The 21,932-nt window shown below is 35.7% G+C and overlaps 1 protein-coding gene across 1 annotated transcript in view; it reads right to left on the minus strand.

The window, feature by feature from the left end:
* Positions 1-2,115: 2,115 nt before the first annotated feature.
* ELMOD2 (ELMO domain containing 2) overlaps positions 2,116-21,932 on the minus strand; it is a 31,201-nt gene continuing 11,384 nt past the window's right edge. The window contains exons 4-9 of the mRNA XM_072788287.1: positions 21,434-21,531; positions 21,052-21,181; positions 18,524-18,657; positions 14,540-14,608; positions 13,615-13,748; positions 2,116-5,701 (exon numbers count right to left, since the gene is read on the minus strand). Coding sequence (XP_072644388.1) covers positions 5,556-5,701; positions 13,615-13,748; positions 14,540-14,608; positions 18,524-18,657; positions 21,052-21,181; positions 21,434-21,531 — 711 coding nt within the window. The 3' untranslated portion in view covers positions 2,116-5,555. The remainder of the gene's footprint in view (positions 5,702-13,614; positions 13,749-14,539; positions 14,609-18,523; positions 18,658-21,051; positions 21,182-21,433; positions 21,532-21,932) is intronic.

The raw sequence follows: 21,932 nt of genomic DNA on the forward strand, positions 1-21,932 counted from the left end.
GGGAATGTGGACATGATGCGAGCAAAGGCCTGAAATACCTGTGAGCCATTGGGCTTCTTCTTGTGCTTCTGCTGCACAAAGAGCATGCCTCAGGTGGCCCACTGGTCCCAGAGGAGTAAGCCACGTGGAGCTGAAAGGAACTCCACCCAGGACCTGGATTTAAGGCCAGCTGAGATCAGCAAGGCTGCCTGGTTAGCCTGCCCATGTGTGAGGAGGAAATGCTTTTTTTGTATGCCATTAAGATTTTAGTGTGATTGCTATACATTGTTATTGTGGCAAAAACAGATATAAGTGGTGATCCCAATGTTTCACCATTAAATATATTTGCTAATGGGCAGCCCGGGGGGCTCAGCGGTTTAGCGTGGCCTTCAGCCCGGGGTGTGATCCTGGAGACCTGGGATCGAGTCCCACGTCGGGCTCCCTGCAGGGATCCTCCTTTTCCCTCTGCCTGTGTCTCTGCCTCTCTCTGTCTCTCATGAATAAATTTTAAAAAAAAAATATATATATATATTTGCTGTTATTTTATAGAGACGTTTTATAAAATTAAGGTGACCCCTATTTCTCATTTGCTGTTTTTAACATGAATGGTTGTTGAATTTTCATCAAATGCTTTTTCTGCAACTTTTAAATTATGTGATTTTTCCAATGTTCATGTGGTAAATTTCATTAATTTTATTCTGGGAATTAACCTAACTGAGCTATAATTGGTCACACATTAAAACAGCATATCTAGGGCAGCCCGGGGGGCTCAGCGGTTTAGCGCTGCCTTCAGCCCAGGGTGTGATCCTGGAGACCCGGGATCGAGTCCCACGTGGGGCTCCCTGCATGGAGCCTGCTTCTCCCTCTGCCTGGGTCTCTGCCTCTCTCTCTCTCTCTCTGTCTCTCATGAATAAATAAATAAAATATTTTTTTAAAAACAGCATATCTATATGTAGTTATTACTGATTTATTACATTTATCGCTGGATTTCAGTGTGCTTCTATTTTATTCAGGATTACTGCATCTAAAGTGACACTGGCATACAATTATTCTTTCTCATTCTGTTCTGGTTGGATTTATTAAGATTATGATAGTTTTGTGAATTATAGGGTGTCCACACTTCATTATTTAGAAGAGATTGTGAAAACTGTCATTATTTTATTCTTAAATGTGTTAACTCACCAGTGCAAGCCACCCAGCACTGTAGGTTTTTTCATGGAAAATTTTAATTGCTGAATCCACTTGAATAGTGCTAGAACTTTTTGCTTACCTATTTCTTCTTGTACAATTTTGTATTGCTAAGTATATTTTTCTAGAAATGTTTATATTTCATCTAAATTTTCAAATTTTGAGGTTATCCTTAATACATTTTATTTTCAGTATTTGCAGGATCTGTGGTGATGGTTCATATTTTATTCTTGATATCATTGTTTGCTTTCTTCCTTATTCTTAATTTATCTCACCCAGGTTTATCAGTCTTACTAGTCTTTTCAAGCAACAACTTTTTACTTCTGATGATTCTATTGTCCATTTCTATTCCATGCATCTGGGCTCTGGCCTTTAGTATTTCCATCTTTATTTTTAGGTTTATTTTGTCCTTGGCCAAACTCCTTGACATGATTACTTTGTCTTTAACTTTCAGCCATTCTTTCTTTAACATACATTTAAACTATAATTAGTATTAACTTTAATTACTGCTTTTGCTGTATCCAACCAGTGACATATGTAGTATTTTTTAGTTCAAAATAAGACACACACACACATACCCAGAGGAATGCTCTGCAGCTGTAAATAAACAGAATAAGGAAGCTTTGTATTAATATAAAAATGTACCTAAGCTACATTGCTAAGTACAGCATACTGCAGTGCAGTATGAATTATTCCTATCCTTTGTAAGAATGGAGGGTGGGAGTGGTAGCTTCTTTTCTGGTCTTATAACCTATTGTTGTTACCCAGTAACATCTTAAATAGGTAATTAGTGGATGAGTTAAAATCACAAAAATAAAAATTTTCTGTGTATTCTCATTTACTCTATAGGAACATGAGTAAAGGATTAAATAAAGGCACTATTTCATGAATACAAAGGACTTAAGGGATGAGGATGGTGGGGAAACACAGAAAGATTAACAGAAAGGCTTATAACAATTTTGACACATTTTTTATTTGTTCACAACATTCCGAACAAAATGACATCACATTTCGACTATTGCTTTTACATAAGAAGTTAATTGTTTTATCCAAAGTAGACAAAAATCTATTTCTTTAAGTTGCCAACCAGCACTTTTTCCCCCAGGGAAAGCCACTGCTTATTTTTTGAATACATTAACAGAAACATAGATTTTGCCCTATAATTTAAAAAAAAAAAATTGCCCTATAATAGTTGGGTCTTACCTGAACTACATTTAAATTTTTTTCTTGTCAAAAGCTGAAGCCAGAAAAAGACAAAACAAAACAAAACAAGCTCATTCATGATTTCTTTCAGATGTTTAAGTCCATTAATCTTTGTTAATAATCTGCTTGTGTGGAGAGGTTCATAAATGTGAAAAAGGAAAGTAAGCCTCTCCAGACTTGTTCACAGAGAAGCTGGGTGGACCATTTATCCTGAGAAAATAGCTGCTGGACCCCAATCATTAATTCAAGGAGGATAATAAACATTATTGCTCTCCAAGCCAAACCTCTTCTGTTCTGAGCCATCACAGTGTGTGATTTTCCTGCTCTGGCAATGAGCATTCCGCTTTTCACTCATGTAATACTGCTCCTTTGAGCAAATCTTTGACCAAGTTCAATTTCACTGAATACAAAGGGGAGAAACAGTACATAAACAATTATTAATACTGGAATAAAAATGGAGACTACATATGTTTTTCACATAGAAAAATACATACAAATCCAAGTAGTTGTTAAAGTAGAAAAAAAGCAGGATGGGCATTTTGAAGGAAAAGATCTTGTTTTCTCAACTGGTGCCAGTAAGACACTGATTTTATATCTAACTATCCCACCATATTTATATACAAAGAGAGGCTGGTCTAGGGTCACTGATATACCGGTATCCCCTGATTTCTCTTATTTCCTTAAAGATTGTCTTTCAGAACATATTTGAACCACAACCAGTGTAATTATTTTCTTACACTATTCTTGTCACTGGCACACTCTCTTCAACCTGGCACATACAAAAATTCTTTTCGGTATCGATTCACTTTTCTGATGCTAAAGCAAACATAATTTTCCTGCTACTTCAAACCTATCACTACTTTGGTATTTTATTCATTCTTATAGAAACAGGTAAGATTCTAAATATGGATTTTTAAGACTACATAAAATTCTAGCATACATAAGTTGAAAGCAAGGAAAAGTAGGAAGGTACACACAATTGTGTTTTTCTTTTCTTGTATGTCACTATGTTACATTCTAATCTACAAGTGGGGACACTTAGCTTGGCTTTTTGACTATCAAACATTAGAATTTATTGGTAGCTTTTAGACCAATTCACTATAGGACTTCTGAAATGGTTACTGATTATTTTAAGCAAAAACAGGACAATATCTATATTGTACAAAAACAGAGATGATTTAAAGAACATATTATTGACCAAACTTTCTAATGACATTCTTAAAGTTTTTTTTTCCTCCCTAGAAGGGGAAAAATTTACTTAAAAAATTTCCCCTTCCATAGTTGGATCATTCTTTATGAGGCATACTGACAAAGGTTTACATCAGTTCAAGACCTCAGCTTTGAAAAATTAAAATATGAGTATTTTCAGCATGAAAATTAAAAAACTAACAGAATTGCTTTCCATGTAAGAGTAAACACTTCTATAGAAAACGAACTTTAATGGTTAGCACCTGATCCTTACCAGGATTTTGCTACATTTCCTATAACTCTAGAGCTGGATAATAAAGCACTGAAAACACTAAAAAAAAAAAAAAAAAAAAGATAATCCCAAGATTGAGAGGTCTCCTATAAGAAACCAATTTTTAAATTCCTGTGATACTCAGACACTAAACCAACCATGTTTATAATAAAATGAACCCAATTTTTAAAAGTTTTATCCTGTTGAGAAAATAACAGTTTTAATGCTGGGCTTTCAATGTACGTGCTATACAGCACTGCTTCTGTATTTTTCCACTCGGATATTTTTTTTATCGCTCTTCTCTTTGGCAAGTTTGCAGAGAGAAGTCTGTCAATAGACATGAACAAATACTGCAAGTCTCGGGCTGTGTTATGCCATGTGAGTCAGTCCTTAAACACTTGATATATATACCATGTTAAAAGATGTGCTCTTATGTTTAAATAATGTCTTTAACAGGCTGGTTTCTGTAGGATTTAAGAAGAACTTAGTTATCAGACAAATTATCTTTAAACCTTTTTAGTTTTGCTAAGAGTACAAATTTCTAAAACACACAAGGAAGAAATTATTCCCAATAGAATCTCATCATTATATAATCCTTGATAGCACTTGATGCCCTCCTGAGATTTGAGAATAAAGCTATACGAAATGCACAGTCATCATCCTCAGGCTACTTTAGAATCCCACAGACCATTAACGCAAAGAATACCCATAAAATCGCACACCATTATCTAGAAACACTATGGAGGCAAAGCAAAAAGAAGCAACAGTTAACAGCAAGTAAAACAAACCAACAGTGTTTAACGGGTATTTTTTAAAAACTTTAAGTTTTCCTTTTGTTTAAGTTCAAAGACAGCTTTATTGGAATAGCCACTGTCCTTTGAATACAGTCAAGATTTTCTTAGCAAACACACCTCTTTTTCATAAACACTCACAGGTAGAGAAGCCTCATAAAAGGCCCCACACCAAGCACTAACTACAGTCCTTTTCGTTGTACAACTGATTGAAAAGCAAATACTGAAGATGACAAAATGCCTTTAAGTTTTAAAATACCACTGTGATATTTTCAAGTGTGGTATTTAACAACAGAAAGGTAGTCACCAATACTGTCATTCTTTCATTATCTATAATGCTAAATAATCAGAGAAAACAAAAGGGAAGAGGTCATGATTCTTTATCCTGTCTGACAAATCTATGCTTTTTGCTACTAATGAAGCGACATTAGGACATGTGATTGAGATGCAAACAAAGAAAGCCATGAAGAACTACTCTCCCTGTTAATTAACCTAGGAAGAAAACAAGACGAAGGAAATAGACAATCACTTCCAAACTAAAACACAAGAAAACTTCAGAGTTCTGTAAAGAGACTGACTTGATAGCTACAACACATAAAAATGAAAACCAATTTTTACACATTTTAATCGACCAATTTAATACAAATACCTGATTTATACTTTTACACTAAATGGGCTAAGTCCCAAGTTCCAAACTGTAGTTCACAGGCCTCTACAGAAGGATCTTTGGAAGGATAAGGTACCTTTGGAGAACAGTGTATAAACGACTGTAAACATACACTGATTGTCCACTAGCTTTCTTAAATAGAATTTCTGAAATATTTTTGTAGGAAATTATATATAAGGAGTGTAATTGATCAGATAATTTCTATTACAACATATAAATTCTGTTGTGTGTGCAAAATGTGGTAGAAATAGAAGATACTATGGATGATTCATATTTTTAAAGTAAGTGATACATTACAATCCAGTAAGAGTCCTTTAATCTTTTCATGAAACTTCTCTCTATACATGTTGAAATACATAATGCTTTCTGGCTTTTCTTCAAACCAAAACTTGTCAAATTCATAGACAAGGTAACCTGCAGTTAAAGAAAAATAAAACATAAATACAGTGCTCAAGGAAATCACAACGAAAACATCTCATTTTAAAGTGCAGAACCATCCTTTAAATTCCACATTAACTTATAATAGTCAGACCCTAGGACCCAGCAATTGCACTACTAGGTATTTATCCAAAGGATAAAAAAATAGTGATCCGAAGGGGCACGTGCACCCCAACATTTACAGAAGCAAAGTCCACAATAGCCAAACTATGGAAAGAGCTCAGATGTCCATCGACAAACAAATGGATAAAGATGTGGTACATATATACAATGGATATTACCCAGCCATCAAAAAGAATGAAATCTTGCCCTTTGCAATGACATGGATGGAACTAGAGGGTATTATGCTAAGCAAAATAAATGAGAGAAAAAAAAACAAATACCGTATGATTTCACTCATATGTGGAATTTAAGAAATAAAACAGATGAACACAGGAGAAAGGAAGGAAAAATAAAGTGAGATGAAAATAGAGAGGGAGACAAACCATAAAAAACTCTTAACCACAGGAAATAAACTGAAGGGCTGCTAGACAGGACTTGGGAGGGGGGACAGGGTAACCGGGTGATGGGCATTAAGGAGGGCGGGTGATGTGATGAGCACTGGGGGTTATATGCAACTGATGAGTCATTAAATTCTACCCCTGAAACTAATAATATACTATATGTTCACTAAATTGAATTTAAATGAAAAAAATTTTAAAAAAAGATACAATAATCACAAATTATATTAATAAATACTAGAAACCTAGAAAACCTCATAAGAAATATTTTTGTACGTTCAAAATAAGAAGAAATTTCAATAAAATATTTAGTATATTTACTATTTGCCTCAAATATCAATAAAATCCCTCAAATGTTAAGAGGTATAGTACTGTCAAAAGATACCTTGGGAATAGGAAAAAAAGCTATCCCCAGAGACCTCTGAAACACAAATATGAAAGTAACGAGAAAACATTAGACAAGGTAAAGTACGTGAAAACTGTTTTCTAACAGCTTGATTTATAAATCTAAGCATTATTTCTACTTTCCTCAATGAACTATCAGCACTTTCTCTTTTTAAAAGAATACATGAGGGGCACCTGGGTGGCTCAGTCAGTTAAGCATCTGACTCTTGATTTTGGCTCAGGTCATGATCTCAGGGTTGTGAGCTCAAGCCCCACATGGGGCTCTGCACTTAGCATGGAGTGTGCTGGTCCCTCTCCCTCTGTTCCCTCCTCCTCTGGCTTGTAATAAATAAATAAAATCTCTCACTCAAATAAATAAAACCTTAAAAAAAATTAAAGAATATATGGACTCTAAATAGTAGGCTTAATATTTTTGTTTTTCAATATCCTCATGACAGTAGCCAAATTAGCCCTCAAAATGTGAACACTACTTAATAAAAATAAACATGTATATAGAAATTTTTACGATAAAAAATGTGAATATAAAGTTACTTAACCATATTTGGATTTGACCAAATATACTTATTTAATTATTTTTTTAAAAAACACACAAATGCTATCAGGGTGCTATCCATGTGCTCACATGTGTATTTACTCTCACAGCAATCCTATGACGCAGTACTACATTATTTCTACTTTATCAGGGAGGAAATGAATGGGCAGACAGCTTGTACTGCTTTTTTTTTTTTTTTTTTAAGTAATTTCTGTGCTGCATGTGGGACTGGAACTCACCACCCTGAAATCAAGAGGTGCATGCTCTACTGACTGAGCCAGCCAGCTGCCCAAAAGCTTCAATGACTTGCCCAAATCATACAGTTTCCAAGTGACCTCTATTATGTTAAAAATTAAGACTTTTTTTCCACCAGAATCACATTTCCTCTTCTGAAAGGATTTTTTAAAGATTATTTATTTATTAATTCATGAGAGACAGAGAGAGAGAAAGAGAGGCAGAGACACAGGCAGAGGGAGAAGCAGGTTCCATGCAGGGAGCCCGACGTGGGACTCGATCCTGGGTCCTTGGGGTCATGCCCTGGGCTGAAAGCAGCACTGAACCGCTGAGCCACCTGGGCTTCCCTGAAAGGATTTTTAAGAAGGGATAGAAGTAATTTATTTTAGATAAATGATAAGTGACTACATAAAAGTGTGCCTAGACTATCATAATCACTTAGTAGGAAAGAAAGTAAATTCTATTTTAGGACATTAGTTATAAATAAAGCAAATATTAATAGTTAAGAACCATAACATTTCAACAATGAAGTATCATTTGATAAAAAGCCCAATTTAAAAAAGATTTCAGATTAATCTCTTAATATGATAAAACAGATTTTTGTTAACTAGGATATTGAGAAAAGTAAAGAATAAGGCCTCTTTGGGCAGAGGGAAACCACCTGCTTCTCATTCCCAAAAGACAAATGAGAATGGTAATCTCGTAATTATACTTAAGTAGTATTTTTGATCTTTATTTCATTCAAAATTTAGTTTATGTATACACTGGAACAACAGTACATCTATAGAAATTACACATTCATGCACAAATTGAATCTGTGCTCTCCCCCACTCCTACTCCCATCACCTTGATAGGGATATACAATAAAAAATTGAGAGAGTAATAATCTGGGTAGTATGAAAAATAAGACATCTATCCAAACTTTATGGTATTTTTATATCAGTATTTTTGGCTACTCTGTTTTAGCTATTTACCATTCACATAAGTCCTTTAAATTGCCCCTTTTTTTTAAAAAAGTGGTTTCCATAGCTAGGCGTGGAGCCCAATGCAGGGCTTGAACTCGACCATATCAAGACCTGAGCTGAGATCAAGAGTTGGACGCTTAACCAACTGAGCCACCTAAGCCCAAAACTGCTTTTCATTACTGCCTAAGCAAAGAATTATTTAGGTCTGGAACAAACTGCTCCAGTGGAAAGTACTAAAATTTCTTGCTTCAGAGTTGGGTTGTTGGTCTATAATGTACATTGGTCTCAGAGAAAGACAGGCCTAAAGTCTTGAGACTGTAATGGTTAAATTGATGAGACCTCAAGAAACTGCAGATGACACCAAAATTATAGGAAGCTGGCAGGGCCTTACACGGCCTAGATTCCAAAAGCCTTGCAGCAAAGGATGCAAAAGAGTTGTTTCCACAAAAAATATCTATTATCCTTTTCACTCTAGAGGTTTAAAACACTAGACTCGGGCAGCCTGGGTGGCTCAGCGGTTTAGCGCTGCCTTCAGCCCAGGGCGTGATCCTGGAGACCTGGGATCAAGTCCCATGTCAGGCTCCCGCATGGAGCCTGCTTCTCCCTCTACCTGTGTCTCTGCCTCTCTCTCTCTGTGTCTCTCATGAATAAATAAAATCTTTAAGAAAATAAAATAAAAATAAAAAATAAAACACTAGGGCAGCCCTGGTGGCGCAGCGGTTTAGCGCTGCCTGCAGCCCAGGATGTGGTCCTGGAGACCGGGGATCAGGTCCCACATCGGGCTCCTTGCATGGAGCCTGCTTCTCCCTCTGCCTGTGTCTCTGCCTCTCTCGCTCTCTGTGTTTCTCATGAATAAATAAATAAATAAATCTTAAAAAACAAAACAAAACAAAACACTAGACTCTACAGAAATAGCACACAAAATTTCTAACCTTAACATTCCCTTTGTGTTTTTACTGTCCCTAACCAAAGCCACCTTGGAGCACCTTGTTTTCCAATAGGGGTTAAAAATAAGGGAACCATAGAAACAGAGGTTAACTGTAAACTGGCATGAGGGATCTTGTGGGGTGATAAAAGTTCTAAAATTGGATTATGGTGTTGGTTGTATAACTCACCAAATTTACCAGAACTCACTGAATTGCACACTTAAAAAGGGTAAGCGTTATATAAATTATACCTCAATACAGTTGTTATTGAGCTATACATTTTTTCTTATACAAACTTGAGGAGTTATTTTTTTGGAATCACCAAACCAATCAGGATGACACTGGATATTTTAAATGCACAAAATGTCCAAAAGGATGATAACGGAGCTAAGAAACTGAATTAGCACTCACCGTTTCCAGCCCTGTCTTTAGACAACAGTAGTAGGTATGATAAAGGGAGAAAGGGACAGATAGAGACAGATCACAGCTCATCTCTTCATAGTTCTTTGTTCTACACAAAAACTATGACCTTGGAACAGATTTTGGTCCATTGGGCCCAGTCCCCCAATAAATAAGGTATGTATGTATTCAAAAGATAAGGTTTCAAATTATCTTCTAATTAGAATATGCTCCAAGAAAAACAGACTTCTTCCCAATTTGGGGAAGAAACTTCGTGTATAAGATTGAGAGGTATGTGTGTGTGCACATGTATGTTTGCTTTATATATTTCAAGAAATCTGAAAAATTTCCAGGATGATCCACAGCTCTTATGGATCTGAACTGACAGAAACAAGGCAACTGAGGGGGTCCTATAATGGCTTTTGCACCTCAGGTATTACTGTGATGCTCTTCCTAGACAGGAGCCAAATAAGACATGGGTGCTGAGATGCCCTGAGATCAACAGCATCCAAAGATGCTCATGTTACCAATAATTAGGGGGAAAAATATCCATAATTAAAGGTCATTTTCCACAGTTTTCCTATCTACCACACTCCTGTATTTATTTAAATAAGGTAAAATATTTAATTTGGGGGAGGAAAGAGATTTTTTTGTTTCTTTTTCTTTTTTTTTTTTTAATTTTTATTTATTTATGATAGTCACAGAGAGAGAAAGAGAGGCAGAGACACAGGCAGAGGGAGAAGCAGGCTCCATGCACCGGGAGCCCGACGTGGGACTCGATCCTGGGTCTCCAGGATCGCACCCTGGGCCAAAGGCAGGCGCCAAACCGCTGCGCCACCCAGGGATCCCTTTTGTTTCTTTTTCTATTTGTTTTATGTTCAACAGGCAGCATTAAACATGCATGCATTTCAAAAAGAAAACAAATATCAGAGGCTATTAGCAAAGTCTCAAGAGTTTAGACACTATGCTAAGAGTCAATAAGAGATTTAGGGGAAGAAACCAAACAAGACTAATGGGGGGAAAAACAGTTCCCAGCAACAAGATGAGAGAAAAGACCCAGGGAACAGGGAAAAAGAAGATGTGGATTTGGATAAAAGTCTGTTCATAATGCCCAACCCCTAAAAAAAGAGACTGGCTGAGCTTGACCCTAGGCAAGGGTCTCTTCTCAGCTCACAAGATGAACGTACAGTCTCACAGTCTATAGTAAAGGGTGGGTACACTGGGGCTATACTGACCCAGTTTTGGCATTTATATCTAGGAGCAGTAGTGGCAGGGAGCCATCCCCAGTACAGTCAGGAAGGACCAGGAGGGTGCTTAAACAAAGCAACAATGTCGACTCTGCAAGGGTGAAGGAAAGCATCTCATGCCTGCTAGGAATCTTCAGTCCTGCCAGTCTGAATCATCAGCAGTGGTCCTAGGGACCTGAAAAACCTGTCCCTCCATCTGAAAACATGTGGCATCAATTCCTGCTTTGTGTAACCATCCCCATAAGATCCTTTATACTTATCCATTAAAAAAAAATCTAGACATACAAATGGTGGGGGCTAAAGAGGGAGGTTGGGCTGAAGATGTACATTTTGGTATGACCAGTATGCACTTGGTATATCAAACAGGGGTCTGCATAAGATCATTAGGGACAGAATGAAGGCTAAAGAGAGAAGGCGGTCCAGGCTTTGAGGTGCTCCTACACCTAGTAAGGATGTGCTAACAAAAGTCTGTGGAAGAGCCAGGAGTCAGAGAAAAGCCAGAAAGAATGTACCATCAGAAGAGCCCAGATAACGTTTCAAGAAGACAGGCATGGTGATCTTTCTGTAGTGCTGCTAAAAGTATCAAATGAGGAGAAAAAGGTGGCAAGTGGATTGGGCAACAAAAGGTCATTTATGTATTTGCAAAAATCAGTTTCAGCAATATAGTGGGCAGAGAAGCTAAACTGAAGTTAGAAAAAACAATTAGAAGTGAAGAAGTGAAAACAGCACTTATTTTAAAAGTTTTATGATGAAGGGGAGCAGATAACTGGAGTGGTATCTGGAGGTAGATGCTGCACTAAGGGAATGTTTGCTTTGGTCTTGAAAACGAAAGCTCTAAAAATGCCGAGACTTTTGCCTCATTTCTGCTTTATCCCTAGTGCCCAGAACAGCAACTGACAGAATGAATGAATGAATGAATGAATGGGAGGTCCAGTAGCAGGTCCCTAGTCTGATAGGGATACTCCAAAAGAGAAGGAAAGAATAATGAAATGGACAACTGAAGAAACAAAATCTCTGGTAAGACTTCCCAAAGAAGGTCATGTCTAAATTGAGATTGGAAAGACAAGTAGTTATGACCTGGACAGAAAGAAGGAAGCAGATGGGGATTCCAGGCAGAGTGAAAGGTCCAGAGTCAAGAGGGAGCATAATACATCTGTACAACTAAAAGGCCAGTGTGCCCACATTTCAGGCTAGGGGCAGTTGGTGTTTCGCAGAAAAATGAATCTGGAGAGGTTACCAAGGTAGGGATTACAAAAGGCCTTGTAGGGATCCCTGGGTGGCGCAGCGGTTTGGCGCCTGCCTTTGGCCCAGGGCGCGATCCTGGAGACCCGGGATCGAATCCCACATCGGGCTCCCGCTGCATGGAGCCTGCTTCTCCCTCTGCCTGTGTCTCTGCACCTCTCTCTCTCTCTGTGACTATCATAAATAAATAAAAAAATTAAAAAAAAAAAAAAACAACAAAAGGCCTTGTAATGGAACTTTTTGAAGAATTGCAGGCAGTGGAGCAAAATGATTTGATTTCCATTTTAAATCCTTCTATCTGCAATGTGGAGAAGAAACTGGAAGAAGGTCATCACAGACAGACTCGTGAAAAAGTTATTACTGTAACCTAGTATCATAGGTCTCCTCCTGCACAATTACAATGGGTTGTGGGGGGGGGGGGGCAGTAGACAAAGGCAAGAGAAAGTCAGCAAGTGACCAACCTGGAACAAGGAGTTAAGTGAAGACAGGGAAGGTTGCAGGAAGGGGAGACCTTGATGACACCTTCAATGATGGAGATGAAGAAGTTATGATCTGACCATTTATTACCTAGCTAGTTTCCTGCATCCTGCCAACATGCAAAATGGCATCCGGAACACACAAAAAGATCAAGAAAAGAAGAATGTGAAACTAAGCTAGGTTTACATTCTTTGCTTCTGAGCAATAACTTCACAAGTTCATTTAATTAAACCTTCAGTGTGCAAATATCATCACAAGAGAAGTTAATGGAACAATGGTAATAATGACTGCATTAGGAACAGTTATTAAGTACCTCTAACCTAACACAAGGAAACCTCATCTTGAAAAGGGGAGGTGGTTGTAGGGTGGGAATGCACCTTTAAATTAAATTTGCTTACAAGACTAACAAAATAACCTGTGAATGGTCTGTCCTTGACTCAGTAGCATTCACTAACCAGTATTCAAGAGGTAAAATTCATTTTACAATTGACTGGAAAAACTGCATACATCCTAAATTTACATATATGTGAAAAAACTGTCTTGCTGAAATTTTTTAAGGACAAATATAGAAACTGATTATAAAAACACCCTTAGGGACTCGTCTTCCATTATTTCCCTGTTTTTCTTTCTTTCTTTCTTTTCTTTTCTTTTTTTTTTTTTTTTTTTTTTTAAGATTTATTTATTAGAGACAGATAGAGTGCACGAGCAGAGAAGGGGACAGAAAATCCTCAAGTGGACTCCGCCCAGCATAGAGCCACACATGGGGCTTGATCTAACAACCCTGAGATCATGACCTGAGCTGAAACCAAGAGTCAGATGCTTAACCAACTGAGCCACCCAGGCACCTCCATTATTTCCCTGTTTTACAAAATTCTAAATAATAAAATGACAAGCATAAATTATATATTTAATAGAGACATTATATCTAGAAATATCTAGTTTTAACTCATTTTAATACTCACAATAAAACTGATGAAAGTGTTCCATCGTTGGTATACCAGGAACAAAGTTGTAGAGATGAAACTTCAGAGCTTCACTCTTCAGCAAGCTATAAGCCATCTCGGTAAGGTTGATTCCAACTATTGCATAAGAATACCTATGTCAGAAACATTACCAGTTATACCAGCTAGCCAAATAGCTCATAAAATAACTTTAAAATCCTGCAAGAAATTAGTGAAAAACTACTCTGATCCATTTCTAATACAGTATTCGTTTAACAATAATCTCTACCTATTAAAAAAATAAACCATAATAGATAGAAGATTTTTGTTCTTTTAGATGCTGTTGATTTTCTGGATATATAAGAGGGAATAATGAAGCTTTGATCATTCAAATACCAAAAACCAAAATCCTTAAAAAAAAAAAGAAAAAGAAAAAGAATACACTCTCATTGGTTTTAAAACACAGTGGGTAATCTGACATTTTCTCCTCCATTATCAGGGTATTTATTTTTATGAGATAATATTGTTATAATGTTTTTTCAAAGGAATGTATCATTAGAATATAAAAATAGAATAATAATGATAAAGCTGATAGACCTTCAGCTGCATTTCATTTTACAATTTTCAAAACGATTTCTCATTTTCCTATTTCTATGTCACAAAGCTATTTCCTATTCTGAAATCTATTCAAGAAACTTTCATAAAGTTCCTTACCTCCATTTTATAGACAAACTATATCTTGTGACAAAAATAAATTAAAATAATACAAAATTGGCTTATGATAAGATTTTGCTTTATAAATAATATATCATGTAATATCTTTTACAAAGTCATTAATAAAAATAATCTCATTTAAAAAATACCTTGAAATACTTTCAAATTTAGATAATCCAATCAACATTTTAAAATTCAAGAAGTTAAAATTTCTTTGATATACCCAGCTTACCCTAATTTTGGATGATTTGAACGGGAAAGAATCTGGTGAGCTTCACTGGTATAATTTTCACTGAAATACCTTGAAAAAGTTTAATAATAAAATTAATATATGTTATTCAAATTGAAGATATCCAGAAGAAATTTAAAAAGCTACTGACTATTAAGATGATATTCCCACTACTGCCACAATCATCTCAATCTCCATCTCTAATCACTTGAGTGACTTGGAAATGCTGTGAATCGAAATTTAATTCTGAGAGATCAGGTCTATCTAGTTAGTACAGGACATGGGCCCTTGGCAATGCTTTAAAATATTTTAAAAATAAATGATTTAACAAGAAACTTTCTGCTTACCTTTAAAAAAAAATCTAGTTTTTTGTTATCTTACTTTTTCTTATTTTATTTAAATTCAGTTAACATATAGCATATCATTAGTTTCAGATGTAGAGTTCAGTGATTCATCAGTTGCATATAACACCCAGCGCTCATCACATCATTTGCCCTTCTTAGTGCCCATCACCCAATTACCCCCTCCCTCCACCTCCCTTCCCCTCCTGTCCAGCAACCCTCAGGTTGTTTCCTATATAGTTAACAGTCTCTCATGGTTTCTCTCCCTCTCTGATGTCATCTTATTTTATTTTTCCCTCCCTTCCCTTATAATCCTCTGTTTTTGTTTCCTAAATTCCACATGAGTGATACCAAATTTCCTACAAATTTGTCCATGTGTATAAAATAGTCCATGTGTACCTGTTAGGACATTCACCCTTTCCCCTTGGTATATTCCTTCTTTTGTAATTTAAAAATATATTATTTAACACCATTTTCTGTGCATAGAGAAGAAACTCCATAACCTTTCTTTTGCACTAAACTTTTGCACTAACTTTTCTTTCGCACTTGATCAGTGGTATAATTAAAACGCTGGCCATAAAACAGAAGTATTAGCAGGTACAACAGAAGAATATATAAATCTATCTATTTGTAGGCTCATACATCCTGTTGGCTTATACTAATTCAAATTCTTTGAGTTCTTAAAGATAGAGATTAAATCTTCTTCACCTCACAGTACACCGGTACTCATGCACATATACATATACGATGACTGGATGTTTATATGAAGATAAGAAGTAGAATAAAAAGTGGATTTCCATGGCTCATTTAAATTTTAGAGGGCACAATTGTTGAAATTTTCATAAAGCACAGAAATTTCTAACCAAATTTTCCTACGGATTTCCTTCCCTAGATTAACACGACAGGCTTCCATTTTTCTTTACTGGCTGATTTTCAAACCATTAAAACAAGGGTTGTTAATTTAGAAGTCCATGAATGAAGACTCATTCATGAATGAGGGGGTATCCATGAACTACCTGAAATTACACATAAATTTTTCTGCGTATACATTTTCTGGGGAGAGAACATACAAAATTCTCACTAGATTGTCAAAGGGATCTGTAACTCCCTAAACAAGAAAAAGTCCTGTTTTAGTGCAATGTTTTCCTTACATACACTAATTTTTCTATTTTATCCCTAGTTTGGCTCTAAGGATATCCTTACTAAACTATTTGTATTTCTTTTTTTATATATGATACTCCTAATACAATTTAGTATTACATTAATATTTCAATAATCAAGCTACTCTTAAAATACTGTCTGTAACACTGAACGATTTTTAATTTCCTTGATGAACTTAATCAAACCCTATCTTAACAGCACCTATGAAAAACGAACATCTTTGCAATATGGCAAACTATTCTTTACAAAAATACATACTGGGTTCCCTCCTTCCTTACCGCCTGCTTGCCTTCTATCTTTCTCCTTCCTTCCTACCCCTTCTCTCTTCCTACATACATTTTTGGGCTTAATCAGCATATTCTTCTACTCACCTCTTCTATTTCCTCATCTATTCAGCTTTCTTCCATCTCTCCTGATTTCATTTTCTGTACAATATCCTTTTTTTTTTCTACACCTGCCTCAACATTCGGTGCCTAGGGCACCGTTATCAAACTACCAGCTTATCCTTCAAAGCAACAAAATATCTCAAGAGATTAGATGACAAAGGCCATGAAAGTTAAAAAATAAATCACATAAGGGAATCTGAAGAGCTTGTCCGCTTCTTGACTGTATCTTTACTTTGACCCTGAAGATACATAGCTCCATACACAGGACAACAAACGTAATTATAGAGGAATCAGAGCCAGTTTTTCATGTTTTCAACCATCTCTAGTGTATCACCAGCAATCAAATGTAACTACTAATACATGAGTCTTGGTCATTTTTCAAATTAGTAGATACTAACGCTAAATAAAGTATCTGTAAATCATTTTAATGTCTATCAGAATCCTTTACCATAGTCTTGAATCAAATCCTACTAACTTATTTAAATTTTAAGCTACATTAAATTCTCCTCTGGCAAATGCTGAAAAATCTTAATTTCTTAAGAAAAGAGTAAGAAGCAAGGTTATTCATAAAAGAAAAGATACAATATGGGGTGACTGGGTGGCTCAGTCGGTTAAGGGTCCAACACTTCATTTCAGCTCAGGTCATGATATCAGGGTTGTGAGATTGAGCACCACAACTGGGCTCCACATGGAGCCTACTTACAATTCTCTCTCCCTCTCCCTCTGCCCACCCCTCACACGTTCTCTCTTAAAAAATAAAAAATAATAAAAAATAAAAAAGGAAACACCAGAATAGTGTAGAGTAAACTGAGGTTCAATATCGTTCAATATCCTTGATTGCAAGTACCAGAATAAAGATGGTCTTTAAAGGCTAAGAACAAAGAATCTATGTGTTCTGAAAAACAATGAGTTTTAAAATATTTTATAATTTTTCCAAGTGGAAACAAACTGCATTTATTCTACTTCAATTCCATATTCTAATTCAATTCCAACTGGAAGTTTATCAAAGTAGAATCTCAGTTTTTGTAATTATTTTTAATTTTTTTTTAAGATTTATTTGAGACAGAGAGAGAGAGAACATGAGGGGGAGGGGAGAGGCGGAGGGAGAGGGAGAATCAGACTCCCCTCTGAGTGGGGAGCCCAATGCACACCTTGATCCCAGGTTCTGAGATCATGACCTGAGCCGAAGTTGGATGCTTAACCAACTGAGTCACCTAGGCGATACTTACAAGGAATCTTTATACTTATAAAATTTAGGTATTACAGAAAATTAAATACTTTTGTAAATGGAAAAAACTGTAGATACTGAAACCCTATTATGTCTTCTATTTTCCCCCAAAATAGCTTTATCCATACAGATCTAGTCATTTTTTTTTCTCAATATAACAATTTAACAGTTTTAAGACTAATTTTTTCACAGTAGCAATTATCCAAACTTTGCTAATGGTTAGGTTTCCCATTCTAGGCATTTTATAGTCTATAAATCAATTTATGGACAGACTCTAACTCTGAAATCTTTTCATTTTCATATCCACATCCTACTAATCTTTCAGTTTACTTTCTAGAATAGTTTTGGCCATCAATTCTGATTTTAATTACATATTTTGGGATGACTTATGTGCCCAAGCATGAGTATTCAAGGAGAAAAAAAAAAAGGAAGTTCATATAGGCTCTGAAAATTCAGGGCTTTAGATAATTTATCACAGATGGTGAAGAATAAGTGTGAAGAGACTTTATTAGTATCAAGTTATATTTCCCAAAACAGAATTAGAGAGCCAAGAGAGAAGAGGCAAGATGATAAAATAATTAAGAGTATACATAATTCCTTAAGAGGTATCAGAAAGGGGGTCAGAAAGAGAAAGAAGAAAGATATCAGTAAAGAAATTTCACACACACACACACAAACAAACACACAAACACACACACTATGTTTCCAATGTCTTCATATTATTGCCAGCACATTAGTGCCAGCACATTTTAGCACTGTTAAAATTCAGAGATAGCGGGAAACACCTAAATCAATTCTTATTAGAATTTAACAATATTGGAGGTTACATGTAATCTCATTTAGAGAAGAAGAAAAAGTTTATTTCACTTACACAAGATTGATTAATCCAAGTATGCCCATGCCTCTGAAGTCTGTCTTGGGATCATCACCCTGGAAACCAATGTCAGCCCACTGCTTGGAGATTCTAGCCTTCAACTTTTTCGTAGGCATTAGAAGATTCCAAAGCTGTACAAACATACTTCCATATTACAAATAATAGTAGTATTCTTAATTTCCTAAGACATTTTTCTTCTCATAGCTAACATACAACTAAGTTGAATGCTTTCAATTAAACAGCTTTAGTAGACAAAACAGAGGTTCAACACAGACTATATTTAGAGAACTTTTTCAATTACCCTAAAAAATGCAGCACACTTATTCCAATTTAAAAGGCTAATATAAAGAATAGTGGATTTGGAAAAAGTGACAAGTATACAGAAATCTAAAACAATGAGAAATCTTTGTTTACTAAGTAATATATACCAGGAGTGGTAAACTGCCTCCTTAAGGAAAAAACAGAACAACAAAAAACAGTGTTAGGCACTTGGCCCTTGGCTCAAACACTACATACATAAGTAGGCTCCACTCTAGTGGTGGGTCATTAGTCCCTAAAGAGAAGAAGGGAAATGGAAAGAATCATTAAGAAATAAGACTGATAGTATTTCAATCCATATGATTATTTTACAAATTTTCATAATTTTAAAATAAGAAAATAATATGGCTTGGTTTTAAGTATGTTCCTTAAGACTGGGGGTTTAAGAATAGCAATTGAATATTAGCAACAAAGTAACCAATACAAAACAAAGTTTAAAAAATGTAATCATTTTTTAAATTCAACACCACAAGTCATCAAACAAAACAGACTTACAAAAGTTGATTAAAAAGTTTGTATCTGCAGAACAGAAATACTTGCATTTTTTTCCATTTCACTACCATTTCAGGCATTGTTGAGTAAAGGACTCCTAATGAAAGGAGTATCCTGTCACCTAAAATAAAATGTGAAGACTTGTGACCTTACTTTAAGACAGGGTCAGGATTCTGGCCCTGAAGCTAATCCAATCATTAGACTGGGTTTTTATCTGGTCCCTTCTCTTTTTACCAACACATTAGCGTCTCTTCCTGAGTTCTCGGCAAGAGGTTGGATCATACCAGTGATAGCGCCTCAGTGAGGTGGGGAGAGACACAATAAGACCAGTTATAGTCAAGGTTAACACGCATACATATCAAATTTTTGGGTTCTGTGCCCCTGGGGATTCTGATGAGGCTAAGGTGGAACCTTAAATTCTAAATATTAAGACACTGGTTAACTTAGTGAAGGTCGTTACGCTTTAAGAAACTACCTATGTATTTAAGAAACTACACTTTGAGAAACACGGATCTACTTAAGGCTTTACCCACAGAGACTGCGGAGTATATGCAGTGGCTGCGTGATTCACGCCCAGCAAATGACTCTTTACCTTTAAAACTGAGTCCCGTAATGAATCAACAAGATAAAAATTCCCTGGACTGAAATGTTAGGATTTATATCTTACCCCTTCTAAAGGGAAGGTATTGTGCAGAAAGGGTCAGAAGTTAAGGGAATAATGGTTAACAATGAGGATATAAATGGTGGTCAACCCCCAGTGAGGGCCAGGCACCATTCTAAAATTTTAAATATAAAGGGTCGGTCCACACCAACAGCCCCCTGAGGTATTTTCATTCTCATTTTACAAAATCAAGTTTTATTTTTAATTTTAAAATTAGGTGAGGTGTATATTTATACTTTTTCAGAAAAAAAGGTGTTTTTTTTAAAAAAAAAACTTATCTGTCTCTTACTGTTACTTAGATATTACCAATGTCTTTCCACAGCATTTTTAGATATAACAAACTCTTAACTCCAAGTCCAATGTGCTATGTTATGTTCTTTGACTTTAACCATTTAAAAATAAAATTGGCCCAAAAGCAAATTACTTCATTTCCCCTTGGCCTCAGAATCCTCATCCCTTAAACTAAAATGAAGGTGATAGACTAGACGATCTAGAAAGCTTACAATAATCTCTAGTTTTGGCCTCTCACTGAACTTATGTATTTAAACTTTAGAAATAAAAAACAGGAAAATTCAAATTTAATTTTAGTACCTTCTTAAGCTTTAAATCTATCGTGACATTACTTGGCAATTCATACTCTGTAAATCCCAAAATACTTGATCTAATAATATGAAAAGGGACAGCCATGTTTACAATTTGAAAGTAAGCTGAAAAAAAAAAAAAAAAGCCTGACGTATACGAGCAGTTTATATAAAAAGTAAGGGAACCTCTGAAGCTTGCAGACTCATCAGTTGAAAAGATCTCTGTTAATAAGTTTATAATTTATTTTAGAAGTAAAAGCATTAAGAGAAAATCTACGAGTATATATTTCAATGAGGCTTATCAGAAAATCATAAAAATAGTTAACTCAAAATCTTTCACCAACATAGTAAGGGGCAAAGAAACTGGATGACTGTAGAAGAGCCTCTAGAATTGGCACACTGACTTTACTAGCTCAAGTCTGATTTATTTTTCCAGTGTCTACTAACTCCAAATACAGAAAACAAAAATTTACCTTAAGAAGCAGCTTTTCATGTTGGAGGTTTTCAGAATCATATGGTCTTTTCCTCACACTTTCTACATCCAAATAGAGCTGTTTATAACCGGATATCTGCAGCAAGCATGCCTTCATACAAATTTTAAAACTGAAAATGAGAAAGTTATTATTTTTAAAAATCATACCTTCTTATCACAATAAAATAGTGCCATCGATAGCTTGTGGTTCATATGTCTATTTAGAAAGCATTTCCTCAATTCCTCATCCAGTAGAAGTGAAAGGGTTGAACTGGATGATCTCTATAACTGTTTCACAGCTTCAATGTTTTACAACTGTGTGCTATCCCCACACCTCACAGTAGAAGGGTACAATAAGAGAGAACACCATAAAAAGAGCATACCTGGCATCCTTCTCAGGGTTAATATTCTTTTCCTTCATTATATCTTCTACGCATTTGTCCACTTCAGTCTGGACAACAAGTGTTGCTTTCTGCAAAATCTATTTATGTGAAAGAAAGCTGAATGAGAAAAATCTCTTATAGCTGAAACAGAACAATGATTTTGGGGGTGTTTAGTCAACTTTACAATGCATATATTAAAATGCAAAATGAAACCAAATTTGTTTCACTAGGGCTAAAATCATACATCCATCCATACATACAAGAGAAACAGCATGATGTATCAAGATGAAGGCTTCCTCAACTGAGAAGCAACAGGTTCTCAACTGATAAGTTCCTAACAAATGAGGTATCACCATAGTGGGTGTATGGAGCAGATACTTTCTCTAAAATTTTTACATATACATGTACAAAAATTTTAGTGCAGAAGTCAAAAAACTTTTAAAGTCAGAAGAGCAAAAGGAAGAGAACTCAAATATTATTGTAATTATTTATCACCACC

The sequence above is a fragment of the Canis lupus genome, chromosome 20 (genome assembly GCF_048164855.1).
Source record: "Canis lupus baileyi chromosome 20, mCanLup2.hap1, whole genome shotgun sequence".
Taxonomy (NCBI): domain Eukaryota; kingdom Metazoa; phylum Chordata; class Mammalia; order Carnivora; family Canidae; genus Canis; species Canis lupus.